We start from the raw sequence: 23,437 nt of genomic DNA, 5'->3' as shown, positions 1-23,437 counted from the left end.
TGTACGTATGTATATAGAGGATCAAGGCCCCAAGTTGAGGATCTACAGATGTAGTTAATTTTTATTTTTATTAAAAAAAAAAAAAAAAAAAGGGATAACGGGTGGTAAGCTACGGTCATCTCCACCCATTTTAGGTCCGAATAGACTATGGCGAATTTCACCCTATGGCCACAGATGTAGTTAATTAAGTAATTACCTTTTTTATGAGATTAATTTCTAATAAAAAATTTAGTTTAGTTCAATAAATAATTGCGTATTTTGAAATAAGAAAACACAATTTTGTCCAGTTATTAATTTCAACTTGGGAAAGAAACAAAACTATCTTCTTATTATAGCATCGAAAGATCTTATTAATTAGGGTATAAAGCTAGAACAAGACAACTGTAATGACAGAAATATTTTCTTCCAATTTATTCGACGACATTAATCATGAACAAACTTGTCACACAACATGATTTAAAAAAAAAAAAATAGATATACATAAACATCTTTACATGTTGCAACTTAATTTTACACACACACATTAACAAAAGGATAATGGTAGAGAGACTATTTACTTGAACTGTGTTTTGTAGATCATATAATATGGCGGTTAATGGTTAAACTTCTTCTTTAAATCACTAAAGAAATAAAATTTAACCATTAAACGCTACATTCTATGTCGATAAATATGGTTTAAAAACATAATATCTCTATTATTTTTCGTAATGAAATAGAACTCAGAGAAATTACTGTAAAGTAACAAATTAAATGCATACAAACATCAATCCATGCTAGTAAACCGGTTTTCACCCTGAATTCTTCGAACTCAGGTTGGGTGAAACATACTTGAGAACCTCCTCATCAGCTTCAAAATTTTCCATGTCTTCCTTCTTCAAGTTAATCCAAGCCTCCACACCGTCGCCACTTGTTGTGTCAAAGAAGCTCACTAAATTCTTAAATGTAAAACTCGCGGACCCGGCATAAACAGGCTTCCCCCACCCAAAATCAGCATCGTAAATTGGAAACCTACACAAGCTGGTGAAGCTAAACGACACCACATCTCCACGTTTCACCTGTGAGCTCCGCTCTTTCAAGAAACTCAAGAACGCCTCCCCCTCTTGCAGTTTCTTTATGTACTCTCTGTCAACTTGTTTAAGAGCCTCTCTGACGTGGCTCACTACGGAATATAGAGAAGGGTCAGATGATGATCCTTCTTTCGGTTCCACCTGTATGGGTGGGACGGAGATTGTTGTTCGGGTCACATTCCCGAATGTATACTCCGGAAGCGGTGGGTCCATTCTCGTGCGCAGGTTTACCGCATGAGACACGGTATACATTGCTGGGACATCGTCAGCGCTGTTGTTTTGTTGTTGCCTGGTGCAGGCCGCGATGTATCGTCTCCATATGAAAGCCGATAAGGCCTCCACACGTGTAGGCCGCCTCGCTTGTTCGTTTTCGACGTCCGTAGATTGGGCTCGGAGAGCGGAAACCGCGGGAGCGTCGAACACAAAGCGCTTAGTGGAAATGTTGTGCTTGATGATCCCGCTACTATGCTGGTAGGACCCGGACAAGTCCTGTTGGGGGAAGTACTTGTCGGAAACAAACTCGGGGGCGTGTACGTAGTCGGGCTCCCCGCGAGTAGTGGCGGCGAGACTGTTGAGGAACATGAAATATGACAGGGCGTCTCCGACCTTGTGCGACATGCCCATACCGATGCTCATGCCTCCGCATGCAAAGAACGTAACTTGTAGGCATATGGGGAGTTCGCTAGCAGCGTCGAGCGCACACGGTATGAACTTGTTGAAGTCGATAGGGTTAGGGTTTTGGATGATGTCGATGATGTTGGAGTTGGCTTTGGCTTCCACGTAGTAGGCACCCTCGTCGTTGCAATCGACGTACTGGGTGCCTCTGACTCGCCCGGCTAACGGGTAGAAATTGGTCAGGGTTTCCGATAAGGCGGTTTTGATTTTCGTGCAGCGTTCCGTGGGGACTTCGGGGGTGTGAGGATCCTTAGGGAAGAAGAGGACCATGGGCATGAATATTGGGGGTTGGATTTGGTCGAGAAAGGAGAGTTTATGGCGGCGGAGGTGGTCTGGGGTTGGAGATGAGGGTTTGATGGTCTCTGTTGAGACAACCTCCACTTCCAATTTAGTCATGGTGGATTGGTGTTGCAAGCTAGCTAGCTAAGCAATGTGAAACTATTGGAGTGTTCGGTGACAAAATAGACGAGGGAGCTTAGTTTTTATAGAGAGTTTAAGGGGTGGAAAACCATTTGAAAGTCAAACAGAACTCAATGGGATATTGCTAGCTTGTACAAACACCAGTAGAAAAACATGTTTGCGCGACGGAGCAAATTTCGTAGATGCAATTATGTCGCGCAAAGTTGTTTTGCGCGACGCAACACCTACGTCGTGTGAAGTTTTTTTTTTTTTTATCCTTTTGCTTTTCTTTTGGGGTTCTTGCATTGCCTTTTTCTTGTGGTATCCACTTGTGTAAATGTTTTAAGGGTAAAGTATAAAAAACTACCTTAACTATTGGGGTCACGACAGCTTCATATCTCATCTTTTAAAATTGACAATGTCATACCGTATCTTACGAATTTGTGACAATGTCATACCTCCGTCAATTTTTCTGTTAGTTTTTCTGTTAAATGCTGACATGGCAAGAGACGGGGACCACTTTCTATTAAAAAATTAATAAAATATTATTAAAAACTAAAAAAAAATATTTAATATTTTTTAAATATTAAAATAATAAATAAAAGTAAAATTAAAAAAAAAGGGTAAAGTACAAAAAACTACCTCAACTATTGGGGTTACGACAGTTTCATACCTCATCTTTTAAAATTGACAATGTCATACCGCATCTTACGAATTTGTGACAATGTCATACCTCCGTCAAATTTTCTATTAGTTTTTCTGTTAAGTTCTAACGTAGCTTGATTCAGGACCTACTTTCTATTAAAAAATTATTAAAAAATTATTAAAAACTAAAAAATAATTATTTAATATTGTTTAAATATTAAAATAATAATAAAAAGCAGAAAAAAAAACCCTCATTTCGTCCCTCCCCTCCCCCCTCCTCCCTCCTCTCTCCTCTCCCCATCTTCATCTTCTTCGCCCACCTGCAAATCCCAACAAAATAAAAAAATAAAAAAGATCCAATTTGTCTTCCCCCCACACCCACACCCACACCCACCTGCAACCCAGAAAAAAAAAAAGAAAAAAAAACCCAGATCCCATCGGCGGGAAGATGGGTGAGTAGAGAAAGTGGAGGATGGGTGCAGAAGAGGATGTGGAGAATGGATGAAAGTGGTGGATTTGGGGTTTGATGGGTTTTCAAATTTTTTTTTTTCCTTTTTTTTTTCCTCTTCTTCTTCTACCGCAGGGGAGTTGATGATTTAAAAAAAAAAAAAAAAAAAAAAAATTTCCTTCCTCCTTTTTTTCCTCTTCTTCTTCTTCTTCCCCCTCCTTCTCCTTCTCCTTCTTCCGCAGGGGGGTGTTGATGGGTTTTCAAATTTTTTTTTTATTTTTTCTTCCTCTTCTTCTTCTTCCTCCTTCTCCTTCTCCTTCTTCCGCAGGGGGGGTGTTGATGGGTTTTCAAATTTTTTTTTTTTCCTTCCTCTTCTTCTTCTTCCTCCTCCTTTTCTTCCTCTTCTTCTTCTTCCTCCTTCTCCTTCTCCCTTCTTCTTCTTCCACGCCGACAGGGGGGAATTATTATTATTTTTTTTCCTTCTTCCTTTTTTTCCTCTTCTTCTTCTTCTTCCTTCTCCTCCTCCTCCTTCTCCTTCTTGTTCTTCCGCGGGGGGGTTGTTGGGTTTTCAAAATTTTTTTATTTTTTTGGGTTTGCAGGTGAGGGGGGAAGAAAATGAAGACGGGGAGAAGAGAGAGGAGGGGGGAGGGGGAGGGGAGGGACGAACTGATGGTTTTTTTTTTTTTTCTCTGCTTTTTATTATTATTTTAATATTTAAAAAATATTAAATAATTGTTTTTTAGTTTTTAATAATTTTTTAATAGAAAGTATGTCCCGAATCAAGCCACTTGAGCACTTAACAAAAAAACTAACAGAAAAATTGACGGAGGTATGACATTGTCACAAATTCATAAGATGCGGTATGACATTGTCAATTTTAAAAGATGAGGTATGAAGCTGTCATGACCCCAATAGTTAAGATAGTTTTTTGTACTTTACCCTTTTTTTTTTTTTAATTTTACTTTTATTTATTATTTTAATATTTAAAAAATATTAAATATTTTTTTTAGTTTTTAATAATATTTTATTATTTTTTTAATAGAAAGTGGTCCCCGTCTCTTACCACGTCAGCATTTAACAGAAAAACTAACAGAAAATTTGACGGAGGTATGACATGTCACAATTTCGTAAGATGGGGTAGGCCATTGTCAATTTTAAAAGATGAGGTATGAAACTGTCGTGACCCTAATAGTTGAGGTAGTTTTTTGTATTTTACCCTAGAAAATTCTAGCATCATTTAAGTCGGCAAGGCTGATATGCAAAGCCTAGGTTGGTGTAGTGTGTGCATGATCATGCACTAGAAAATTCTAGTGAGGCCATATGTCGGCAAACATGCATATAAATATGTATGCATGTGTATTGGTAATCAACCAACCAAGTAAGCTTGTAAGAGAATGAGTAGTCTAGAGTTTGAGTGGTCTAGAGTTTGTCTATAGAAAGTAAGTGAGTGTCATTGCTTCTAAGAGTGTCCTTTGAGAGTGTTGTAGTATTTTGTTTGTGTAATACAAGTAATTAGTTTACTCGTATTGTCTCTCCAACACTTGTGCTAGAGTTGAGTACTCTAAGTTTTTCCCCAACACAGCCTCTATAAAATATATTAACTAACATTACTGTCTCTTTGTTTTCTCTGTGGCACAACATTTTATTCCTTCATTAATGTTGTGCTGGGCAGAAGAATGTTTAAGATTATTAAGAAGCTTCAGCACTAACAGAATTCTAAAAAACTTGCGTGATTATCGTTTCCCTAGCATATATAAATCTTCTTCTTCAACCAGAAAATGTTAGTAGCTACTTACCTAGCAAACAATGATAAAAAAATCTATCGAACAAGGAAATTTGAACATACTCTAGACTCAAGATGAACCCTTGTGCCCACGACTGATGTCACCAAATGAGTCTCATTATCACTGAAAAAAACCATGGAAAGACCGAAATCTGTTATTTTTACGTCCAAGTTTCCATTATGCTGCGCTGTTCTCCTCTCTAATGCAATTCTCCTACTGGATTGCCTTTTTAAGCGAGCTGAAATACTAATCCAATTTATCTGTGATTAATGTATTGTAAATAACTCGAGATGATTTAGTTCAACAATGAACGATTGAAGAAAGAAGTTGCAGATTGACTAATTACCTTCCACAAAATTCGTCCAATAAAACTGTGAGTTGAGAGAACCCGCACATAGTGAGAAGAAAGGCAAAATCTTGTACAAAAGTGTATCTGCACCATAAAAACCATGCGTTGCATGCATTAGAACATATTCGCATGTGTGGTGAACGTTATAACATCTACAGAATGACGACGCACTCGTAAATTCTTGCAATTGTACTTCTAGTTACTGATATTTAAGGACTAATAAGCTTCTGTTTGTTGATCTGCAAAGTTGGAACGAAATAATGAAAGAGCTGGACTGCCCTGTAGAAAATATGGAAGAGAATGCTTTGTGGAAAATATGGAAGAGAATGCTTTTTTCTCATTGATTTTTCTCTACAAGATTACAAGGATATATATACATGATACAAATGTGTAGGTAGGACAAGGTAGCCGTCCTAGTGTGTAGGTAGGACAAGGTAGGACGGCTGTAGAGGACAAGGTAGCCGTCCTAGTGTGTAGGTAGGACAAGGTAGGATGGCTGTAGGACGGCTTGACGGCTGTAGGACGACTAGTGTGTAGGTAGGACGGCTGTAGGACGGCTTGACGGCTGTAGGACGGCTTATTCTTCCAATAATAATATTATATACAATTACACAAGGACTCCAACCATATTCCTTATTTGTCTAACACTCCCCCTCAAGTTGGAGAGTGGATGTCAAGAACTCCCAACTTGCGTAACATACCCGAAAACTTTTCTTTCCCAAGAGGTTTGGTAAACAAGTCTGCCAACTGTTGTGCCGTACCCACATGCTTGGTCTCTATTGTGCCATCTACAATCTTATCTCGTATAAAGTGACAATCCATCTCAAAGTGACGAGTTCGTTCATGAAAAACAGGATTGGCAGCTATATGTAACGCTGCTTGATTATCACAAAATAAAATGGAAGGACCATCCAAAGGAATGTTCAAATCCTTCAACAAAAAACGAAGCCAAACTATCTCGCAACAAGCACCTGCCATGGCCCTATATTCCGCCTCTGCTGAAGAGAGCGAAACGGTTTTCTGTCGTTTCGTCCGCCAAGAAATCAAAGAACCGTCCAAGAATACACAATACCCAGTAGTCGAACGGCGAGTGATAGGGCAACCTGCCCAATCAGAATCACAAAACGTAGTTAACTTGGTCTGGTTGTCAGAACGAAATAATAAACCTTGACCTGGAGTAGCCTTCAAATAACGAACAATACGAAGCGCAGCATCCATATGAGATATCCTTGGCTCGTGCATAAAACGGCTTAGAACATGCACAGAATAGGTGATATCCGGCCGAGTGATAGTGAGATATATTAACCGACCTACTAATCGTCGATACTTTTCAGGATCCTTGAGAAGTTCTCCTTTATCAGATAATTTTGTGTCATCCATAGGAAAAGCAATGGGTCGTGCTCCCAAAAAACCATAGTCCTTGAGAATCTCTAATGCATACTTGCGTTGAGAAATATAAATCCCTTGTTTGGAACGAGAAACCTCAATACCCAAAAAATATTTTAAATCACCAAGGTCTTTTATCCGAAAATGATCACGGAGAAAAGACTTCAGAGAATTAATGGCACTAGCATCATTGCCTGTAATCACAATATCATCCACATAAATGAGCAAAGCTGTGAAAGAAATACCAGACTTTTTAGTGAACAATGAATAGTCAGCTTTGGATTGTTGAAAACCAGCAGAAATGATGGCACTAGTGAATTTGGCAAACCATTGGCGAGAAGCCTGCTTAAGACCATAAAGTGACTTGTGAAGGCGACACACAAGATTCTCCCCCTGTCGCCGAAGACCAGGAGGAGGAGACATATAGATTTCTTCATGTAAGTCACCATGTAAGAAAGCATTATTAACATCAAGCTGATGAAGAGACCAAGACTGACTAGCAGCAAGAGCAAGAAGACAACGCACCGTAATCATCTTAGCAGTAGGAGAAAAAGTGTCATGATAATCAATACCTTCAGCCTGAGTGAAGCCTTTAGCAACCAAACGAGCTTTGTAGCGGTCAATAGAGCCGTCGGAATTATGCTTGAGTTTGTACACCCACTTACAACCAATGGGAATTTTGCCAGGGGGCAAGGAAGTTAAAGTCCAAGTACCATTAGCATGTAAAGCTTGGAGCTCCTCAGTCATAGCACGTTGCCAATTGGGGTCAATGGCAGCCTCGGCAAAGGAGGAAGGCTCCACAATCCGACTGACAGAGTTAATGTAAGAAAAATGCCTGGGAGAGTAACGGTGATAAGAGAGAAAATTACAAAGTGGATATCGCGTACCTTGTGTAGAACCGGGTTGCGAAGTCGAAGATGGGTGGGATGGCAGAATCACCTGCGAGCAAACGTAGTCTTTTAAATAGGATGGAGGTTTATGGGCACGGGAAGAGGTGCGAGGAAGGGGAGGATTGGTAGGTAGTGGGGGGGGGGTAGGGATGTCCGTGGGTAAAAGGGTGAAAGGTAAGGAAGTAGCGGGGAGGGGAGGGGAAGGAGGGGATGCCGAGAGGGCAGGGGCATAGGGAGGAACGGGTAATGGGGCAGCAAGGGAATCTGTGGGAGGCGTGGAAGGGGAGGAAGGTGGAGGAGGGTGAGGCGTCGGGGCAGGAAGGGGTGGGTTATATGTAAAGTCCAGAGGGGGTGGGATGGGTAGGGTAGGCGAAGAGGATGGGATAGGAGGGTGAGAAACGGCATAAGGGAAAGTAGTTTCGTGAAAGATGACGTCTCAACTAGTGAAAATGTGGTGATTGTCGAGATCGTAAAGGGTATAGGCCTTTTGTCCATGAGGATAACCGAGAAAAATGCAACGATGAGCCCGAGGGGAAAATTTGGTGGTGGGAGTGACAGAGGTGGCATATGCCAGACAACCAAAGACGCGGAAGTGGTCATAAGATGGGGTTTTTGAAAAGAGAACCTCAAATGGGGATTTATGATGGAGAAGACGGGTAGGGAGACGATTGATGAGATAAGTAGCGGTAAGAACACATTCCCCCCAAAACTTGATAGGAAGATGGGATTGAAAACGAAGGGCGCGAGCGGTTTCAAGAAGATGACGATGTTTTCTTTCAACAACGCCATTTTGTTGGGGGGTATAAACACAAGAAGTTTGTAAAAGCACCCCATGATCAGAGAAAAAACTACGAAGAGATAAAAATTCACCACCATTGTCAGTACGAATGCATTGGATGGTAGTGCGGAATTGGGTAGTGACATAAGCAAAAAAATCCTTAATTAATTGTTAAGTGTCGGATTTATGTTTCATGAGGAAGACCCACGTAAAGCGAGAAAAATCATCCACAATGGTTAAGAAATAATGAGCACCAGAAAAAGAAGATTGACGATTCGAGCCCCAACACAATGAATTAAAGCAAAAGGGAAAGTTGATGAAATTGAACTCAAAAGAAAAGGTTGACGAGTTTGTTTTGCCAACGGACAAACATCACAAATATGACTAGAATCAAAAGTACAATTAAGAGAGCTAGATGCTAAAGCTTGCAAACGAGTGGAGGAGGGGTGACCAAGACGCCTATGCCAAAGGGAGGAGGGGATGGTAATGATGTTGCAGAGAGGTTGACGGGTGGGGAGAGAAGAGGTAAGGGCCACAAGGTAATACAGATCGCCACGTCGCTTACCCACACCAATCATCGCCTTCGAAACCAAGTCCTGCAAAACACACCAAGAAGGAAAGAAGGTTATGGAACACGATAATCCATCTGTAAGTTTACCAACCGATAAAAGGTCCACTCGGAAATTAGGGACACATAAAACAGCCTTCAAAGTAATTGATGAATTTAAAGGAAGAGTGCCGGTAAAAGTAATGGGAGCGGAAACACCACTAGGCAAAGAAACAAGCGGCAAATGTGAAGGAGAACGATTAACCAAACATGAAGCGGAAGAAGTAATATGATCCGTAGCACCACTGTCAAGAATCCATTGACCATGACGAGAGGTGACAGGTAACAAACCTTGGGCAAAATCAGTAGTGAGAACGGCATTGGCCTGAGGAGGGGTGGTGGTGTCACGTAGAGCAGCTAGAACACGGGAGTCCTGCTCGGCAGAGAGGTTAGGCATGGCAAGCTGCAAGTCATGCAAAGTGGGCTGGGCCCCGTGCACTTGGTGGGTCGTTGGAGTAGAAGAGGAGGCGGGGGCCTGGGTGCCTTGCACATGATGGGCCTAGGTTAAATTATGGGGCCAGGAAGCAGAAAACCGTGGCTGCTGGGGAGGACTGGAAGGTGCATGGCTGCGGGAAGAACTGGAAGCAGTGGCACGGCGCGGTGGTCGCCACGGTTGGCCATGGAGGGGATGGCCAACGGGATAGCCATGAAGTTTATGGCAGGTGTCTCGGGTATGATAATCAAAATTGCAGTAGGTGCAGTGGAGGGGAGGACGAGCAGAGGAGGGACGGGACAGGCCACGAACAGCCATGGGAACGGCAGAGAAAGCTGCCGAAAAAAAAATTAGGGCTAGGGTTATAAACCTGCTCTGTATACCATGTAGAAAATATGGAAGAGAATGCTTTGTGGAAAACATGGAAGAGAATGCTTTTTTCTCATTGATTTTTCTCTACAAGATTACAAAGATATATATACATGATACAAATGTGTAGGTAGGACAAGGTAGCCGTCCTAGTGTGTAGGTAGGACAAGGTAGGACGGCTGTAGGACAGCTTGACGGCTGTAGGACTGCTAGTGTGTAGGTAGGACAAGGTAGGACGGCTGTAGGACGGCTTATTCTTCCAATAATAATATTATATACAATTACACAAGGACTCCAACCATATTCCTTATTTGTCTAACATGCCCTCCCCTTGTTATGTGATAGTTGAAAAACTAGTTACCTAATTTCCACAAAAGTCTAAAGCGTTGAAAGCAAAAAAATTATTGTTCCTCCATGAGGTTAGTAAGTCTTTGATTTTGCAAACCAAATGGGACAAAGACGAGAACAGAACTAATCATGAATTACTATTTCGGGAAAGAAACCTACACTTGACTATCAGAAATATGAGAAATCTTGGGCCAGTCGGGCAAGTTGCGTCTTCTAATTTAGAACGCAACAATAAAAATTGCCACAGCTTCGCCATTGCCGGTAAATACTTCAGATTCCCACAATGGTGCAAAGATAGATTGTCAACACATGAAGGGTTCCGTCATCACTCTGGTAAAAGCCCCTTGAATCATCAAGTCACAATCATTGTGATTCTTCACTTGATTGAACTAAGCAAGGATTATGTTTGGTTAACACTTAATACTGCAGAAAACGAGAGTGAGTGAAGAATTTTGAACAAAATATACGTGGATAATTGATTGGAGATAAAAATAAGGGCCCTAAAAATTACCTATGATATTTTGGAATGTGAGAAATCTTTGGCCATTCTGGGCCGCTGTCCTTGGCGCATCTTTCTGCCAGACAGGGACACGAATCAATCTCTAGGTCATGTAATTTGGTCAGGCGTTGCATAGCTTCGATCGTATGAGATACTTCAGATTCTTACATTTACGAATTTTCAACTGTGTAAGAGATGTAAGGTTACGCAACCACTCTGGAAGAGCCTCCACACCATCAAAACAATAGATGAACAAACATGTTAGAGAAGTAGAGTGTTGAATTTGCTGAGGTAGAGACTTGAGCTTAGGTCACCTGTAAGTTTCGTTGGGATCTGAAAATCAGGGAAAGATTCGAGCTCCCCCCAGAACTCACCGATTGTCATCACTTTCAAACGAGTCAGACAGTGTAGCCCCTTTGGCAAGTGTTGTAATTTCCCACATTTAGATAAATATAAAGAGGAAATAGATTGCAAGCTGGACAAATTGTGATCCGCCAGAGATATCAAATTGTGGCATGAACCGACCCATAATTTGATAAGAGATGTGTAGTATGCGAGCCCACTTGGTATACTTGTTACTCGATCACATTTCTCAATATACAAGTGAAGGAGGGATGTGAGGTTGTCTAAACTGGCAATAGCCTCTAGATTAGGGCAATTTTTGATATGCAGATATTCAAGAGAGATGGGGATTTGTAGCCCATGATCGGACAAAGTCCTCAGATTCGGACAGCTCTGGATACGCAGTGTGCGAAGACTAGTAGAGGAATGAAGTCCACTCAGTATACTTGTGAATCCATTGCATTCTTGAATTCTTAAGTCATGGAGGGGCATGCAATCGTTTAAAGACAAGTCATCCTCGAGAGTAGTGCTAGCAATAATCAAATTGTGGAGAGAGGGCAGACTGTGAATTGAAGTGCATTTTAGCTTTGGGCAACCAACTACGGTCAACTCCTAAAGAGATTGGGATGGTGAAATTTGGAAGGATTCTAGATTAGGGCAACCACTAACTCTCAATGTCTCAAGTGAGGTGCAATATTCTAACCCACAAGACATGCTCGCCAATTTGTCATAATCCTTAATTCTCAGTTCACGGAGATTATGGTTCTTTTCCCCCATCCCTACCGGCAGATAAGTGAGCTCCTTAATACTATATATATCGAGGGAAGTGAGAGTGGTTAAACGACTACATATATTTTCTATTGGCATGGCGTTACCAACTTCCCATATAGCCATTTCCCTGAGAGATGGAAAATGAGTGGGAGCATTTTTCAAATTCCTACATTTCCAGAGCTTCAACTCTTCAAGGCAGGGAAACACTACTGGGGCTGCTTTCTCATCTGTTGACATCACTTTCTCAACAACCGCTTCCTTCCATTCACTTAGAGCTGGGGAATTCTCAAATCTTAAGCTTTTCAATGCTGGAAACAAAGTCACCTTCATGGCTACCGCGTCATTATTAACATGTTTATAACCATAAAACTCAACTCCAACACATTTAAGTTTCGTCATACGATCAAATACAATAGTTCTAAGATTAGGCACGTGTCTGAGTGGTGGGACTTCTTCACATTCTCGGCAACCGTTTAACTTAATCTCTGTTAAATTGATGGGCAACGAATCACTCATCATCCATGATGCAAATTTAGAACCCATGAAGTTCTGAATCGTCGGTTGGAAGCTTTCTAGTAAATCATGGTCATGAAAATTGTCACTTATTCCCCAGGAAATATTCCATCTAAGCTCCAACCTTTGTATGTTTGCTTTTCCCACTAAATTTGATTTCTTTGCTTCGTCCTTGTCTCTCACGTACATATTCCAGTGATCCAATAATTAGTTTCCCTTCTAAATGATTTAACCTGCCTAGCTCATCAATTCTATGACGCCTTGCTCTATCCAAAATAAAGGAAGTTAGCGTTCACAGATGAGTCAATAGAGTCATCCCAAATGGAACTTCCTTATCCTCATCGAAATAAACATGTCTCAAATTGATCAAATTTTCCATTTCTGTAGGAAAAGTTCTAAGACTGTAAGTGCTTGACATTCTTAACGTCTGAAGATTATAGAGCTTGCCAATAGATTTGGAAAGTTCTTTTATATTTGTCCCAGAAATGTTGAGATACCTCAAGCATTTCAACTTTCCAATTGAACTGGGCAACTCCTCAATTTTAGCCTCTGATAAATTCAACATGAGTAAATCTCTAAGCTTTTGGAACATAATACTAGGGACCTTACCATAAAAAAACAATGAGAGCAATCTCATGAGACTTTTCTGGAATTCTTTCTAGTGTCATCGAAGAAATATGTGCAACATGCTGAATATTAAATGTATCATCCACCTGATCCATGTCCCGCGTCAAGCTTCCAAATTTGAATGCGTTTTCTGCAAGATCATGCACAAGATCGTGCATCTTGCATTTGGTAATAATGTCGTAGTCATCTTCTCTAGTATCTTGAAACAAGGAGTTTTGCAATAGAATGTTAAAATATTCATGGCTATCCTCCGTACTTATGTTGGGAGAAGAATGGAGAAAACCTTACCAGGTTATCTGTGACAACCCGTTCCAAATTTTACGTTTTTATTTTATTTTAAAAGCGTGAATTTACGAAATTGCCCTAGAGGTAAGGACTTTGACTTCCGTTGACCGTCGACTTGAGAGATGTGGGACTTATTCTTTTAGCATATCCTCGTAGTACTCGTTGGTACGAACGTATAGGCGAAAGCCGTTTGCGAGTCCGGATTATAACGGTATAGTTACGGACGTTCGAAATTGGTTATTCAAGGTTTAGTGTTAATTAAATTAAATCCCCACTTTGTGGGGTGATGCCAAATCAGAAATGAGGAAAGAAAGAAAACAAAAAAAAAAAAAAAAAAAAAAAAAAAGGGAAGTGGCTTTCCTGTCCACCCACACCCACCACAAGTTTCCATTTTCCAAGGCCGATTCCGGCCAACTCCGGTGGAGTTTTTCGACGCCACCACCACCATCTTGAAGCTCTCATTCCCCTCTACAAAACCCACCCAAGAACTACCTTGATTAACCATGGTATGTGGCGGTTTGAGGCCATGAAAGTCGACGAAAATCAACGGTACTCCGACCACACTTTTTGATTTTCCGGCAAATCGGCAAAGTGATGGCCGATGCCACCACTTGGGCTTTGTAGCCCATCATCCCAGGAGAAAAACCCAACCAACCTTGACCCCGTTGGACCACTGTAGAAGACGAATCGACATCGGGAAGTTTTAGGCACCCGCCGGCTTTGTGGGCAAAATTGACCATCTTCCGTCCACTTTTGGACTTCATGGCAGGCGACGATAGATCGTGATGTCTTGATGTGCGTGCAAGATAATCATAGCGTGGACTCTAGGTGAGTGGGCCTTTTTCTTTCATAGGCATATAATTGATAGTTCCACAAGCACTTCTATAGTGATCTATGCTTGTTACTTACAATTAATCATTTCGAACTACGAATAGCTTGACCCCTGTTTAGGGTACGTAGGCAGTCTAACAAGACGTTAGATGCAACCATATAATAAATGAGATTAAATAATTGAGACAATAGCCTTATTTAGTGAATTGTGCAATGTGAAGGACATTGGTGGGAAGTGTGAGATTTAGCTTTATGATTTGGCGATTAATGTTGATCATGAATCAATGCGTGAAGAATCAAGAAATTGAAGTAAGGAAAGGTAAGTAATAATACTTAATGTAACTAGGGTCTAATTGGGCTTAACACTGATGATTACTCTCAAAAGTAAATAGTTTGGGAGTAGGGTGTTATTGATTGTACATGTTACGTCGTATTATATATTTTGGGAATATCATGAAATGTTTGCGTATAGATTGCATCATGGCATATTCATATGGATATTACTTGAACCTAACTATTGTTAATGCTTGGAAGTGTTATATGACGCCGCGGACGCCCAGGTAAGCTTCAGGTGAGTACATGTTGATGTTAGTGATGGTAATGAGTACGATTGTGTTGAGATATAGTATAGCTCATAAACCTGCACCCCGGTGTTAGTGCTCCCACCCGTGGCCAGGGCACAGTCCTTCACGTGATGTTCACCTGCCGCACCTTACGCTCACCTTGGATCCAAGGTAGGTGCACAGTCCTGTCGTACAGACCACTTTAAGTGGTTTCGACTCGTAGGTGACCCGTGATTATTCGCACAGTCTTCACGTGATTGTAGCACTTGAGCGTATTTATTTACACCCAGTCTTGTCGTACATACCACTTTAGGTGGTTCCGACTCGTGTGCAGGTATACTTATTGAGCTATTGGCTAGCCATGATTGATGAGATATGGATAAGTCGTACAGGTCACTATAGGTGACTCCGACTTATATGCTAGCCATGATTGATGAGATATGGATAAGTCGTACAGGTCACAAGAGGTGACTCCGACTTATATGCTAGCCATGATTGATGAGATATGGATAAGTTGTACATGTCATTTTAGATAACTCTGACTGATATATCATTTTGTATTGATTAAGTTCATTTGGCCTACTTATTAATGTATGGTGGAGTTGATGGCAAACCGTGGTTTTGGTCATTTCTGAGTATGGTTTGGATATATGTATATATGTTGTACTATCCTATAGAAAACGATAAGGGAATTACAGTGAGGGGTTATTACTGTTAGAAAGGTAATAGTTTTGGGAAGCTTGGTTTTACTGTTTACTCACACTTTCTGTTTTGTACCCCTTCAGGTTTTAACTGCTGAGTTCGTATCAACGAGGATATATAGCTAATCTTAGTATTGGTGGCTACTTTTAAGGGTACGATTCTTACCCACACTACTGTACTTTACTTATGCTCTGACATCACGTGTGAAATGGGTTCGCTCCCACTCGTAGCGCACTCTGGTATTTAGACACTTTTAGATTCAAATTTATTCACTTTTTATACACTATCACACTTTATGGCTTCGTCACCTTCCAGGTGTCGGCCAACACAGCTCGATTTGGGGTCCTAGTGGACATTCCGGGTCGGGGTGTGTCATTATCCCTTTTGATTTCAAAATATTTTTTGAACATTGAACAATATGCAAAACATTGTTTCAATGACGGCGACTTCAAGTTATCAAAACTTTACTTCAAAATTAACATGATTTTCTCCTCAACCTTTTGTAGTTCCCATATTTTGCTTTATAGAATGGACGACCATTCACTTGTACTATGTTTAGAGTGCATCACGCTTCCTAAAACCTGTTGATACATAAGTTAATTAGTTTCTGTATATATTCTAGAATATAAAAAGGTGATTAGCAAAATAATAACAGTAACAGATTATAGTTTCATCGAATTTTGACTAGAGCGACTAGCAAAATAAAGATGATTAGACAAATAACTAGTGACACATCATATAAAAAGGTGATTAGCAAAATAATAACAGTGACAAATTATATAACATCTTAATTCCATTAACTCTTTCCTTTTCTAAGCGCTTGCAGGTCACTTACCTCACCCATTCCACCCAGAAACTCCTGGCTAGGGATAGAGCTAGAAATTTATTTTAAATGGGGTCACCCCGAAAAACAACTAACAAAACTTTAGGTATAATCTATATCAAATATGGTAATGGGGATGATTTCAAATGATAAGATATCACAATTTAAATGTGACAAACATTTTGGTGTTGTAATGTAAAGTGGCAACATGAAGAAAAAAATATTAATAGATAAGAGGCAGGATATGAGTTTTTCTGTTTGAATGATGGAACAATAGCAATTTTGCTCGTATAACATTTGATATAGGGGTATGCTTGATGTTAAACACATATTTTCTTCAAATATAACAAGTGTGTGTATATCACTGCAGTTTGCAACTTAACATCGAATTAATTGAGTTGGGGCGCCATCAACCACCATTGAGCCTTAATTTGCTCTGTCCATGCTCCCAGCCCCTCCCTTTAATTCAATATTTATATTATTAAAATAGAAAACAAAATACAAAATAGAAAGGGGAAATTTAATATATCAATGCATACCTTTGCCACCAATGGTACACCAGTACACATTTCAGCGTTCGCCCTTCTAGTAGTTAAAATGGACCAACAATCCTCTACTGATAAAAATCCCAGACCACATCGCGGTAGCGTCTCCATGATTTATGCAGTTTTGGCACTATGGGTAGTAACAATGACAATGCTTATGGGAGCAAAATTGAGTTTTGACAAACAACTCATCAAGCTGCTCCATAAAGTCTCATCCTTGTGGATACAAATTTCTTCCTCATTGATCTTGGACAAAATTGCACCTACAAAACAAATAACACATTTGGTCAAAGCCAAGAGCCTCACGTGCCCACGATGAATGGGGGGGGGGGGGGGGCGGGGGTTTTGGGAATTTTTGAGTGTTTAGCAAGAGTCAAGACCTAGATTTTTACAGGAAATGAAATTGAATATATAGTGCCTGGCCGACCCCCTTTGGGAGAGAAGGTGACCAGCCTCTTGGGAGTTTTTTGGGTGTAATTGGTAGTTTAATTGACAATTAATAGATTAATTAGGTAATAAATCTATTACTTGACCAATTAACATAATTTTAAATGGAATGTTTTGGGGGTTACCTTGTGGAGAAGATATGATGAGGATGGATGAAATGGGTTTGAAAATAAATACCTATTTGGGCATTTTTTACTTGATTGAAGAATGATTATCCACTGCTCGCGCGTAGGAATTCCAGTGTGCTTTGAGGGTAATTTTGTCATTTTCACCCAAAAATTCACGTGTCGCCTCTTGATTATTTTTGGCTCCACAAATGCCCCCACACCTGTTGGGCTGCTTAAAGAAAAGGGCAACAGATGTAGAGATTTTCTTGCTTTAGGAAACTTAACACTGCTTCCTTTTTTTGATGTTGATTCCCTCTTTACTAGCAAATTAGATCATTCTAGTAAAGGGAAATAAATTTCTCTCAAAGCCTATTTAAGTCCACCTTAAGTGGGCTATTAAATCAACTTTGGAGAGCGATTTATTCTACCTTACAAGAGAGAGAGTGCTTAGAAGATATTTTCCCCTTCATCTAGCAATCTTTTACATCTTGCCTGTGCAAAGGATCGTTTTTCATTGCTTTCTTCGTCTTCTCCGTGCCGCACCGAGGTAAGAAAAATTAATTTTCCTTGTCTTCTTCTTGGATAGTACTGTTGCGGGGCAGTCATCGGAGTGGTGCGGCACGTCGACTGCCAGGGGCCAGGGGTCGACTAGGCATGGGGCGATGAGGTGTTGCGGCAGGGACCACTGCTTGGACTGCTCGGCTTGGCTAGAGCCAAGGGTAGCTTGGCGACTAAGGCTACGAATTGAGGTGTTGGGGCGCAGTGCTAGGCGAGCCGCATGGCTTAAGTCCTTTGGGATCTTGGACCTGATGGGGGCCAGGTCGGTGATTAAGAGATATGAGGAGGTCGAGGGCCTCATGGGCTGCTGGAATGCTGGGCATGCAGGCCTTCTGCCTGTTGGTCTGGGAGAAAATTAGAGGAAAAAACCAGTATGGGTTGAGTTAGTACCGCGAATAACGTTGGCTGCTTAGTTCTCTTCTCCTAGAGAAATGTGGGTTGCTCCCGAGAAAGAAGGAAAAGAGGATTAAGGCAGATACTTTGACTCGTCTGATCGCTGTCATGGAGCCTACTATGAATAAAGGTGGAAAGAAGAGATATTCCCTGTCTGCTCAAGAGATGCTGGTTAAGAAAAAACTGAAGACTTCCTCCACTGCTTTGGAGGGTCCACCTGCTGTCAAGAGGCTTGTGATTGACATGACTTCTTCTAGTGGGAAGAAAAATGAAGCTGCTAGATCTGAGCTTGTGGCGCCTGCTATGTCGAGAATGCTAATTTGATTGCTGATAGTATTGCTCAATGTAGAGGTCTTGTCATGCCCTTAGTGTTGAAGTCTGTGCCAAGACGTCCGTTAGGAGTTAATTCTGGTTCTCCTTCAGAAAAGCTTACTATTATGAAGAGCGATAATGTGGACTTTACTGTTAAAGTAGTGCTAAGGCCAACTCCCTCTACTGCTGCGACTAATTCGCCTGTTGGGAAAGAGGAGACTGCTCGCGTGGGTAGCTATGAGAAATCCATTAAACTTGCTTCTGGGGAGGCTGCTGAGATTTATGTGCTCTTGAAACCAGATCTGCTTGAAGACATGGACGCTTGTGCCAAGTTTGTTGATGGCATTAGAAAGGTTTGTTTGCCTAAGTTCCTTTGTGAAGCATATGACCCAGTATAGAAGGACTGCTCTGCTTGTTATGATGCATATATAGCAAGGCTACCAAGGAGGTGGTGAAGACTGTAGCAGCTGAAGCTTATTTCTCGGTTGAGGAGATCAAGAGGTTGGATTCTGAGCTCGTTGCTTTGACGAGGTCGAATATTTCTGCCCTCACTTCTCTGCAGCTTGAGACCGCTTGCCAAGAGATCGTTGACTTTAAAACTAGGCTTGACGCGATCCAAGTTAAGTATGAAAGTGCAGAGAAAGAGATTGGATGTTACATACCTCAGATTCAAGATCTTGAGTTTGTAGTTTCTAATCTTCGTTTTGCTGCTTATGCAAAAGATGAAGAGTTGATTGTTGCTTATAATCAAGTGATCCACTTCAAAAGAATCGTCGATAGGCTTGAACCCCAAGTGTTGGAACTTCAAGGTGTATTAAAGATCAACGAAAGTCTGAAGAAGGAAGTGGATGAGCTACAACGCGTCCATGTTGGTCTGCTCGAGGAGAATGAGCAGCTGAAGGGTGAGAAGGATGGGCTCGAGGTTTTGAGACCTTCTCTATTTCTACCAAAAACTTGCTTGATTTTACTTTTAAGGCTTCCATTGGTGAAGCAGTCGAAGAAATTGGTGCCCAAGCCAGGGCAGCCGGGGGTGAAGCGCTGGATGATGCCACTGCTAAGAGCGTCACGGCTGCTGAAGGTGTGGCGACCGAGTAGTCGTGGGATGTCCAAGCTATTAAAGTGTAGTCTTTTAGGTAGCCTTTAGGATTTTCTTTGTTTTTCCTTGTAGCTCTTGTTTTTCTTGAACTATTTCGACCTTTGCTAGTTATTTATAAACATGTTTCCTTTGCTTTTCTTCATCTTCACTTCTTTTGTTCATGCCTTAACCTTTAGACTTTATAGACCAGTGGCAGATGTGCTACTTTTCTATAAGCAAACAGGCCCGTATAACCTATGCAGTCGTAGGTGTTGGTGTAGAACTTTGCAAAGTTGTTAGCCATAGGGTTGGCAGCCGGATGCCTTACTTACAGAAGCAGACAAGTCTGCGTAACCACTAGGCTGTTAACCTTGGCTTTCTCCAATTTCGTAGGTTGCGTAGCAAGTATCACAACACTTTAGGACTTGGTGTAAGTTGTTCCGCGCTTGGCAGAGGTGAAGCTTATCGACTACGTAGCATGTCGGTAGTGGATAAAGCTTCATATATGCACGCTAGCTTGTTTAACCATTCACAAGAATGTGCAGTTGTATAAGTCTTGCGTGACTTTACTGCTCGAAGGGCAAGCCGTAGGCAATCTTCTAGAAATCGTAGGCTACCTTAGGGTACGCGGTAGCAACTTTAGGGTTCCAGGGCAACCGTCCATCGGATGTACTATGTAATATGCCCTCTCCATCTCTAAGGCCCGGTTCCCCATAGATTAGGCCAAGAGACCTAAAATCCTTCAGTTAGCTAAGCCTTGAAAAAGACCATTGTGGCTACTTCTAGGAATCTTGGGGCAAGCTATCATGCATCTAGTTATACTAGGGCAGCCAGACTCATCCACGTCTGGATATTCGCTTGAAAAATTGCTCATGTTAACTATCGGAGTGTGACCCCAACCGTGAATGTATGCTCGTCTGTGGGCCTAGTTGAGAGTGCACGCTCATCCGCACGCTAAGACATGAGTATACACTATCTCAGGGGCCCAATCGAGAGTGTACACTACCTGAACGCTCGTTTCATGGCTGGTCGAGTGGCTGCTTGCCGGGACGCTGCTGGAGAGGTTCTTTGTCTGCCCTTGTCCTACTTCGAGACACCTCGTCTGGGGCACATTGTATCTCGATACGCTGTAAAAGCTGGTTCACCAAGGTCGTTTGCTGTGTAAGGTCGCTCGTCAACTCTATGACTTGTCGAGACAAGTGTTGTTCTCCATTTGGGTTGGAATAGCTTGGAAGGAATGCGTCTCCTTAAGCAGTGGAAGTGTGGTAGACTCCAGGTGTGAGATTTGAGTTAGGAAATGTCAAATCCGTAGAAAAATGTGGTGAACATGCTCCCAGTTCGATCATTGGTCCGAAAATTTGGAGCTGGGACGGTTGAACTAATCTTAAATCAATTTGGGCTACTTGGAAGGCCACGGGAGCAGACTAGGCTGCAGGAGCAGGCTGGGCCATGATAGCAAGCTGAACGGCGGAAGCAGGCTGGGCCACGAGAATGGGCTGCTTGGCGTGGGGCGCACGTGGGTGCAAGGCTAGGGCTCGACTTGGCAACGCGTTGGGCTTGGAGTGACTTGGCTTGGGTCGTGGTTTTGGTGTCGTGGGCCTTGGATGGCATGGCTTAGGCTTGCTTAGATGGCACGGCTCAGGCCGTGGTGATGGTGCCATAGACCTCACCACGAGTGGTGGCCGTGGTGGCCACCGCGGTGGTTGCCATGGTGGAGCCCCGTAGCGGCGGTGCCGCTCCACCTATGATCACATTTAGCCTCGTGGATCGCCGCGGTTCCATTTCTTGAATATTGGAATTTTCACTTGTAGAATTTTCTAAATTTCTAGCCATTGTATTTCTCTTTTATGTTTTATCAAAGAATCTTTGCAAATAAAAAATTCTAATAATAAGAACATATGAAAAATATACAAATGGACAAGAAAAAAATAGAGAAAAACCTTTTATGTGAGAGTCTTCTACGAGTGTGTGTACTTCAACTCTCAATGAAAGCATCAATTTCTCCTTGATTTTGGACAAAATTGCACCTACAAAATTTTGAATGGAATGTTGTGGGGGCTACCTTGTGGAGAAGATATGATGAGGATGGATGAAATAAGTTTGAAAATAAATACCTATTTGGGCATTTTTGACTTGATTGAAGAATGATTGTCCATTGCTCGCGCGTAGGAATTCTGGTGTGCCTTGAGGGTAATTTTGTCATTTTCATCCAAAAATCCCCGTGTTGCCTCTTGATTATTTTTAGCTCCACAATCCTCAATCCAAACATCATCGAGTATCAGAATATATCTCTTCCCCATCAATTTTTTTTTTCTGAGATTATGAAGCAATGCTTCCTGACTTTTAAATCCAGTCTTGTCCGAGTTAAGCGATTCGAGCATCCTATCTAGAATCGAATTAACGTCAAAAGAGTTAGATACAAACACCCACATTTTTCCATCAACATGTCTACCAATAGCATCTTCATTGAATATTAATTTTGCCAAAGTTGTCTTTCCTAGTCCTCCCATTCCCACAATCGCCATAACTGAAAGGTTCTTTTCCTCATTCTTGGACTCGATCAAGGTTGCAATGACGTCAGACACAATCTTCTCCCTTCTGATGATCTTTTCATCTTGACCAAAGATTGAGACGGTTTCTCTGTTCCCCAAACCTAGAGGGATTCTATTCTCCTTGCAACTAAGCCCATGAGCTCCGCCAGTGATGCATTGATGTTCTTAATTTTGTGTGCCATCTTTTGACGAAATAAAATGGGATTGTAGAGTGAATAGAAGTTGAGTACATTTCTCGTCATATGGTTTTGCAGTTCTGCTTTACGCCAGAGAACTTCATAGTTGATGTCCTCCAAGACATGATTAGCATCATGAGCTACGTTTTTGAGGTTCTTCACCCAGTCCTCCACTGCCTTGCCCTTATATTGTGGTTGGTAGGCAACATAGCTTAAGTACTCTTGAATCGCCAGTAATGATTGACGAAGCTTGGTTAGTTCTTTTTTGAATCCTCGGAAAAGTTTGATTTCTTGAGCAGCAAGTGAAACGACCGAATTTAGTGTTCTCTCCAACGGAAAAGTATAGAAAACTTCTAACACCTTTGCAGCATCCATAATCACACGATAGACAGGGATGAGAGGAGAGCAGGAAATAGGGAAATAGCTAAGGACACAAGAAGGATGAAGGCGTAGGGTGTACGAAGCTGAATGAAAAGGCTTGATAATATATGTATAGTTCGTGAAACAGTGAGTAATAAGATAGGGAGAAAGATGCATTACCATTAATTATGCTTTCTGCAAAGGGCGATGCTTTGCTTCCCCCTACAAATGTATAGTTAATGCAACTTTACGTAAGCATAAATCATAAAGCAGCTTCCCAGTCACAATGCTCACCACTTCGTCAAAGAACAATACTTCACCCAAGAATAAAGCAAAGCAGTTTCATTGAAACAATCATAGTGTTATAATTGAAACTGTTTGATTTTTTAATTGGCGTTTGAAGATCAATTATTGAATTTATGATGTATTTATCATAAAAATCCTTTACAAGGTTTTAGGTAAGTATATATGAAAGGGACGGAAAGGAAAGGGAGCAGCTGGAAAGCAACCTCCAATCAGTCCTTAAATTACTCCTACAAGAACTACCAACTGTTTACAATAACAAATCAACACAATCCCTTAATTCTAGGCTAAAGCAAGCTAGAAACAATATCTTGAATAAAACCCTAGCCTTTAGCCGAGAGTTCTACATTGAACAAAAGATATGACTTGATTGATTTGTTGCAGTTGGATCTCTAAGCCTTAGCTGCTCCCTGCTCCTTATCAGTCAATCTTCCAACATCAATTCTAACGAAAAAAAAAATCAATTAAATTAGAG

The 23,437-nt window shown here is 41.3% G+C and overlaps 1 protein-coding gene and 1 pseudogene across 1 annotated transcript; both read right to left on the bottom strand.

The window, feature by feature from the left end:
- Window positions 1-788: 788 nt before the first annotated feature.
- On the bottom strand, window positions 789-2,138 carry LOC137747922 (stemmadenine O-acetyltransferase-like). Its single transcript, XM_068488046.1, has one exon. It carries the CDS (start codon window positions 2,136-2,138, stop codon window positions 789-791), a length of 1,350 nt encoding a protein of 449 aa, XP_068344147.1.
- Window positions 2,139-10,685: 8,547 nt separating this feature from the next.
- Window positions 10,686-22,674, bottom strand: LOC137747920 (putative disease resistance protein RGA3; annotated as a pseudogene).
- Between the last annotated feature and the right edge of the window lie 763 nt (window positions 22,675-23,437).

Source organism: Pyrus communis, chromosome 10, assembly GCF_963583255.1.
Source record: "Pyrus communis chromosome 10, drPyrComm1.1, whole genome shotgun sequence".
Lineage (NCBI taxonomy): Eukaryota > Viridiplantae > Streptophyta > Magnoliopsida > Rosales > Rosaceae > Pyrus > Pyrus communis.
Note: the sequence above shows the minus strand (reverse complement) of the source record. Positions and strands in the feature narration are given on the sequence as shown.